This window comes from Trichechus manatus, unplaced genomic scaffold, assembly GCF_000243295.1.
Source record: "Trichechus manatus latirostris isolate Lorelei unplaced genomic scaffold, TriManLat1.0 scaffold00001, whole genome shotgun sequence".
Lineage (NCBI taxonomy): Eukaryota > Metazoa > Chordata > Mammalia > Sirenia > Trichechidae > Trichechus > Trichechus manatus.
The window spans coordinates 32,397,259-32,405,165 of NW_004443937.1; the positions used below are offsets into that span (position 1 = coordinate 32,397,259).

Consider the following 7,907-nt stretch of genomic DNA (forward strand, 5'->3'; position numbering starts at 1 on the left):
AAACAGCAGAGGCGTAGCTAGGGTAACGAGCACCCAGGGTGATCTCTAAATTTGCACCCGCCTTGTTGAGCGGGGTAATTCACCAGCAGACCTCATCTGGAGCCCTCTTGGACTTGTGCCTGGGGGCAAATGCCCCCCTCTAACCTCCCCTGGCTACATCTCTGAAAAAGCGTACCTTTCGGACAGGGAGACCTAAATGTACTTGCCCATGCATGAGCTGACAGTTGCCGTTTGCTGCATGTAGTTTGTGTCCTGATTGTGAAGGCTACCCTACGGGTGAGCTCGTTTCCTACACACTCAGAGGTCTGGAGACCACGAGCAGAGAGCCTGGAAACTCCCGGAGACTTGCTAAGCACCATGAGGCAATCGTGGCTCCTAGTGACAACAAGCTGCGGAATTGATGCTTCTAATCGCGATTTTCTTTAAACTGTTTCCGTTTTTGTATGTGCGCAGTGTGTTTTATGTTAGACCACTGTGGAACTTGGGTTCTTTACAAAATCATCTATAAAATGAAACCTCGATTAACATTACCAAGGAATTGGGTATTTATTTATTGTCTTTTTGTTCTTGGTAATGAAAACGTTAGTACAAAACCAACCAATGAGCCAACCTCTGTTTAAACCTTTGTTTAAAAATCTTCTAAAAATTCACGCTCATTTTTTTTTTGCCTTGAAGCCCGTGGATTTGGATGACAGTTCTGCCCCAAGTGAAAATGATGCCCTGGGTGGGTGACCACATTCTAACAGTGGTCTCAGTAACAAGCAGTTGCAGAATGCACAGGGGCTGGGTTCCCAGCCCTGCCTTTGTTGGTCCCTGAGACCAGCTGCTGCTTTTTATGTAATTTGCCTTCTCCTCCTCAGACTGAATGGAGAAATAGTCTACTTAGTTAGCCTGGCTGATAAAGGTTTTATTTTACTTTCCACATTTTTAAGTTGCTAAATGAGTGTAGTTACTCTTGAGCTTTGGGGCAGTTGAGATACAGAATCATTAAGAAAAGAGAGGGAGAGTTCCTTTTTCATTTTGGAATATTTGCCTCAGTGACTTAATTCTCGTGAGCCATTCTCCATTTGAAAGGTATTTTCAGAAAGTGGAAAATAAGCTAGAACAAGGATTCAGAAAATGGAGATGCAACAAGAAACATCTAATATCTGAAATGGTGGTTCCTGGTGACCTTGGGAAGATTCCAAAAGCTGTTTGCTTATTTGGTTAAACAATATGAACGCCATTCATGTAGGTCAAAAAGGACTGAATATTGGCAGTTTTATATAGTTCAGTGTAATTCTCCAGTCTGCCTCTCCTCTCCTGTACTTATCTGAACCTCTCCATCCCACTCCCCTTTTTTTAATAAACAGTGAACTCCAGATATTTTGCTGTTTTCACTCTGGGGAAATTCCTCACTAAGCTCTTCTTTTGTAGCCAGTAGAAACCTCACTGGAGCGCCCATCCCATGTGCTCTAGTAAACCTACTTGGCATGTCACTGGAAAGCAAGAGACTGATTTAGTTGAGATGCCATGTGATGGCTTCCTAGCCACACCTTGCACTCTAGCAGTAACTAGGCTGGAGGTACTCTTTCCAATAGGTCTGTTGCTAAGGACTAGATGTGCAGCAAGGGGTCTGCGTGGGGGAAAGTGATGCATGTGTCTATGTAAATAGAATCAGTGAGCACACTGGACTCCAGTGCTCTTCCTAGCCCCCACTGGAAAGGCTGAATTGGCTCAGTGTAGGCTCTACTAGGGTCTCAAGGAGGACAGGAGTCAGCATTTTGCAGGGGAAGCTGCTTTATCTGGGTAATGATTACATTCTAACAAATACTGTCATATACACTCTCTCCTGAGACAGGGCTCTTTGGACATGCCAATAATGCATTCATATTCGAAGTCTACCATCACTGTAATAAAGCCTAAATTGGTCTCTTCTTTAAAATGTATCTGAAGTAAGCTGCTATTCTTCCATTTTTGTTTGAACAAATTATTCTGCTGCTCAGCCCTGTTGGTTTACATTTCTGGCTTCCTAACACACACTTGTTAATAAAGTCATACTTCCCTCAAGGTTTTGTAAAGAGCTTTGGTTTCTTTTCTTCTGGAGGGAAAAAATAGTAAATTACCCACGATTCTGCTTTTAGATGACGACTTTTGGAGCTTTCCTCCACAAAGGGGCTTTCTGCAGGAACTACTTCAATTTACTGGATATGCTGGTTGTTGGGGTGTCTCTGGTGTCGTTTGGGATTCAGTAAGTATTCTGTGTGTGTGTGTGTGCATGCATATACCCAGGACTGTTGGGTAGGATGGTTTACGCAGAAATTTTAACATAATTCTCAAAGGCTGGGCATCTTTTTGATGATTGTATTTAGTTATCCCGGGGCTGCTTAAATTGCTTTCCTGTCAGAAAGCATTGGGACAATTCATATTTTCTTGTGTTTCTTTTTTTTTTTTTTTTTTGTGTGTGTGTTTGTGTATACGCGTGTATGCGCATGTGCACGCGTGCTCATGCTAGCTTATGTTTATTACCGTCTGTGAAATTTGTTTTCATCAGAGAGTGAAAGAGTTCTTGACTAGAAAGAAGGAAAGCCAGGTTCTAGTTCTGCTTCCTCCAGGGCTGGCTGCAGGACCTTTAGGGCATCCCTTACTCTCAGGAGCTTGGTTCCGCATCTCTACAGGAGGGGCTGGGACTAGGTGGCTCTCAGGGCCGTTTCAGCTTAGACATTCAAAACTTCCCTTCATCTCCAGGATGCAGCAGTTACGATGACTTTTTTCCTTTGGCCTTTACAATATTTAAGCTAGGAGGGGACCAAGGAGGCAAGTCAGGTCCCCAGCTGCTTTTCATGGCATTTAGGGATTTTTGCTGGGGAGTAGCCAGGGCTGACCACTGTCTGCCTGCCATACCCACGTTTCTGGGGTAGAAGCACCAGTGGGAGCATCCAGGAGTGGCCTTGCTTTCCTGCTGGCTTATAAACACTCCTGCTCAGGTGCTGACATCAGTACCCCCTATATGCGCACAAGCATGCACACATGCAGCCTCTAAGTTAAAGGTAAATGGAGAGAGTCTCTCCCCCCTCAAAAGACCAGGACCCCTGCCTGAAACAACCCCCTGTTGTAGTCTTCCTCACTCCCACTGCTGCCCAGGGATAGGGGGTCGTAGCTTGGAAAGACATTTCACTAGTATCTTTGCAACTCCTATAAACTCCCAGGCTGCACCTGCGCTCTTGAACTGTAGCCCTTGCGTACTTCCTCCTGATCATGTGCTCCAGCCACCCTGAGCCATTCGTGGTGCTGTACATGAGCTGTGTTCACTTTCGTCTAGGCCCTTTTTATGTGCAGCTCCTTTGGCCTGGAACCCTTTCTCCTTTGTCTTAGCTAACCCCTACTCTGCCTTTGAGACTCACCTGGACAGCATCTTACCCAGAGGCCTTCCCAGGCTCCCCCCAAGCTGTTGCTCCCCTAGGAGAGCACACTGTGTTCACTTACCCCTACTGTCATACACACCACATGGGTCATAATGCCCATCTCTTCTGCTAGACTGTGAACTCCTGATGGCCAGAGAAGCCCAACACCAAAGCACTGCAATAGGTTTCCAAACTTCAAAAAGAAGAAGCAGCAGCAGCCTAAAAGCCAAGTACCGCCTAGTGTTTACACTGAGTAGAAAGAACAAAGCCAGTTTATAAATTGGGCCTCCGCCAAGGTTAGCTGCTCTAAATGGTCCTCTGTGAGGGTCCACGGGCTTGGCTGAGACGGCACTGTGTATTATGGAGAAGGAGGTGATGGGTAACGGTATGTAAGTCACGGAGAGACGGTAGTTCAGCTCTGCAGAGATCTCACACAAGCTGTGTAGTGGTATCAATGTGAAGGTCAAGTGGAATAATTAATCGCAAAGTGTTTTATCCAATCGTAACTCACTCTACTTTCTCCTTTGCCTCTTCTCTTTTCCTTAGATCCAGTGCTATCTCCGTTGTGAAGATTCTGAGAGTGTTAAGGGTCCTGAGGCCCCTCAGGGCAATCAACAGAGCAAAAGGACTTAAGGTTTTGATTCCTCTCCTCCACGCTGGGCTTTCTTGGATGGGGGTTAGCTGTAATTAGTGGCTTTTCTGGGCCAGAGCTGGCCTGAAGCTCTGTGGGTTACATGTGAAAAGCAAATGTCTGACCAATTAACCTCTATACAGAGAGCATTTGTCAAATTATTATTTATTTTCTTTATTTTTAGTAATTAAGTTTTTTTCTTTAATTGCTGTTTATTATTTTTCATTATTAATATTTCTTTGTGTTTATTTTAGTCTTTAAATTTATTCTTATGCATGTGGTATAAAAGGCCAGAGGGTTTGCATTTTCCTAAGTCTGTTTTGGGGTGAGGAGTACCTGTTGGGCCTGTGTGCCGCACAGTGCCGCACATGTAGCGTTTCTCGGGAGGAAACCAAGGAGGGGCCCACGTGCGTTCCTCACAGGTAACTACCTGAAAAGCAAAGCCAAAGGGACTGAAAGTTTGGAAAATCATATACAAATGGCCATAAAATACACGCTGTTGATGGTGTTCATGAACCTTCACTTATTGGTGACTGAAATAACACAGGAAAGTAGTGCTCTCTCTGATGTCCCCACTCTTCTCTCCCCAGCACGTTGTCCAGTGTGTCTTTGTGGCCATCCGGACAATCGGCAACATCATGATCGTCACCACCCTTCTTCAGTTCATGTTTGCCTGCATTGGGGTCCAGTTGTTCAAGGTAGAGGGGCGTGCCTTCAAGCTTAAACACTGCAGCTGATTTCTTTAGGGAGAAGCTGACTGTTTATCTGTCTGTTTTGTATCCAGGGAAAATTCTATCGCTGCACAGATGAAGCCAAAAGTAATCCTGAAGAATGCAGGTGAGTGCCCTGGAAGTGAGAATGGGAAATTTGGAAGAACAAATAGAAAACTTCAAAGATTTGCTCATACTAGATTTTCAGAAGTTTTTGTCATGAAAGAGAAGAAGCTTTTGTGCTCAGTTCATAACCTTTGATGTTCAGTATGGAACCTGTGAACTGGAGGAGAAAAAAACTGATGTAATAATTATTAAATGCCCCAACAAGCTCCCCCTGTAGCCATGAGGAGGATTTCTCCACAAATAAGGCTTGGAGCTCCACTCTCATGTGTTCAGGAGCTGGCTACCCTCTTCTGGCAGATTCTCTAGGCTTCCTGTCTCCCCTTGCTCCTGCCAGCCACATTTTGGCCATTTTTCCACTCACAAGAATGGGCAGAGGAAAAAGAGGGTGGTAACTATCCACAGTTCTTGTTAATAGACGTCCAGAAGAATATTAAGGCAGACATGGAGACCATTGCTTCAAGTTTTGAAACCCTGTGTCGAAGTACATGTCTCCTTGTCATCTAAAGATGCAGCTCACTGGTTTAGCTGCTTGCGCCACTTTGTTGGTTTAGGGGTTCTTTGTAAGCAAAAGATGTGGTGCAAAGAGCTGACTGTGGGCTGTGCAACTCCAGAGGCACCGTTCCCACAGGCAGTGGGGGGAATGGCGCCCCCTGGAGTTGAGCAGCACCACAGCAGTGCAGAGATACTCTCCTTTCCCCCTCTTCTGTAAAATAAAGATATTGGACTTGATCTCTTGGATTTCTTCTGCAAATGGAATTCTGTGAGGAATGTTGTGTGCTAAAAAGTATGGAATTCTCTTGGAAAAGAAAGTTGAGAATATTGTTAGTAGGAAAAGAAAGAATTTGATTAGAACTAAACTTCAGGTAAGAATATACCTGGACCCATTCCCAGAGCTTGTAGAATTCTCCACTTCTAAAGCTTTTCACTCTTTGGAGTACACTTTGAGCCATTGTATATGAGGACTATTTCCCCTAGGTAGTTTTCATTTGTTAACAGACATAAGCTGGGTGTCTACCTTGTTGCTCTGGAGAATACACCTTGTCCTAGTAGTGACCAGATAGTTATTTGAACTCTAGAGTAGATTAAATGCAGGGGGAGAAGAGAGAAATGCAGACTGTGTGAAGCTAGGGTCTGTGGCCTGACTGGCAGGCCGAGTGTGGCGGGGCCTGGAGCGTTGGGGCAGATGTGACTGACTTACTGCTGTGTTCACTTTTCACACATAAAGCCAGAATGAACCACACTTCTTTTTCCTCTCTAGGGGGCTTTTCATTCTCTACAAGGACGGGGAGGTTGATAACCCCGTGGTGCGTGAGAGGATCTGGCAAAACAGTGATTTCAACTTTGACAACGTCTTGTCTGCTATGATGGCACTTTTCACAGTCTCCACGTTTGAGGGCTGGCCTGCGTAAGTATAGAGTATGTTGTCTTCCAAAGAGGCTCTTGGGGCTAGGGTCCTCTCTGCTTTCCTGTCCTACTTGCTTCTGTGACTCTGGGCTGAGCCATCTTTCTGGAAAGAGTCCCATTTCTTCTGTTCTCTGCAGTCACAGGCTGTCCCTGTGATTTTATATTTATTTATTTTTAATTTTTTCCCATACAAAAAATTATACATACATTGTTATGTGACTCTAATTGCTCTCCCCATACAGTGACAGCACACTCCTCCTTTCCACCCCTGATTCCCCATGTCCATTCAGCCAGCTCCTAACGTTCTCTGCCTTCCCATCTCACCTCCAGAAAAAAGCTGCCCGTTTATTCTTTTGTATCTACTTGAGCCAGGAGGCACATGCCTCACGAGTATCACTTTATGTCCCACAGTCCAGTCCAATCCCTGTCTGAAGAGTTGGCCTCGGAAATTGCTTTAGTTCTGGGCTTGATAGAGAATCCAGGGGCCATGCTTTCCTGGGTTCCTCTAGTCTCAGTCAGACCATTAAGTCTGGTCTTCTTACTAGAATTTGAGTTCTGCACCCCACCTTTCTACTGCTCCATCCGGGACTGTCTGTTGTGTTCCCTGTCAGGGCGGTCATTGGTGGTAGCCGGGCACCATCTAGTTCTTATGGTCTCAGGCTGATGAAGTCTCTGGTTTATGTGGCCCCTTCTGTCTCTTGGGCTACTACTTTCCTTGTGTCTTTGGTGTTCTTCATTCTCCTTTACTCCAGGTGGTTGAGACCAATTGATGCATCTTAGATGCTGTTTGCAAGCTTTTAAGACCCCAGATGCTACTCACAGAACTAGGATGCAGAACATTTTCTTAATAAGCTTTGTTATACCAGTTGACCTAGATGTCCCCTGAAAGCATGGTCCCCAGACCCTGCATCACTGCTACTGTGTCCCTCAACGTGTTTGATTGTATTGAGGAAACTTCTTAGCTTTGGTTTAGTGCAGTTGTGCTCACTTCTCCTGTAGTGTGTGCTGTCCTTCCCTTCACCTAAGATAATTCTTATCTACTATCTTGTTAGTAAATAACCCTCACCCTCCCTCCCCACCCACAAAACCATCAAAGAATGTTTTCTTCTGTGTTTAAACCTTTTCTTGAGTTCTTATAATAGTAGTCTTATACAATATTTGTCCTTCTGTGACTGACTACATTCACTCAACATAATGACCTCCGTCTTCCTCCATGTTATGTTTCATGGCTTCGTCGTTGTTCTTTATTGTTGGGTAGTATTCCATTGTGTGCATATACCATAGTTTGTTTACCCATTCGTCTGTTCATGGGCACCTAGGTTGTTTCCAGCTTTTTGCTATTGTGAACAGTGCTGCAGTGAACATGGGTGTGCATATATCTGTTTGTCAGCTCTTATTTCTCTAGGATATATTTCAAGGAGCGGGATAGCTGGATCGTATGGTACTTCTGTTTCTAGCTTTTTAAAGAAGCGCCAAATCGATTTCCAAAGTGGTTGTACCAGTTTACATTCTCACCAACAGTGTATAAGTGTTCCAGTCTCTCCACAATCTCGCCAGCATTTATTATTTTGTGTTTTTTGGATTAATGCTAGCCTTGTTGGGGTGAGATGATATCTCATTGTAGTTTTGATCTGCATTTCTCTAATGGCTAAT

The 7,907-nt window shown here is 44.6% G+C and overlaps 1 protein-coding gene across 4 annotated transcripts in view; it reads left to right on the forward strand.

Annotated features, from left to right (window-relative positions):
* Window positions 1-7,907, forward strand: part of CACNA1D (calcium voltage-gated channel subunit alpha1 D) — a 379,519-nt gene that overhangs the window by 305,011 nt on the left and 66,601 nt on the right. For all 4 annotated transcript variants that reach the window (XM_004368621.1, XM_004368623.1, XM_004368620.1 and 1 more), the window contains 5 exons: window positions 2,124-2,230; window positions 3,930-4,017; window positions 4,605-4,712; window positions 4,799-4,851; window positions 6,109-6,255. In XM_004368621.1, coding sequence (XP_004368678.1) covers window positions 2,124-2,230; window positions 3,930-4,017; window positions 4,605-4,712; window positions 4,799-4,851; window positions 6,109-6,255 — 503 coding nt within the window. The remainder of the gene's footprint in view (window positions 1-2,123; window positions 2,231-3,929; window positions 4,018-4,604; window positions 4,713-4,798; window positions 4,852-6,108; window positions 6,256-7,907) is intronic.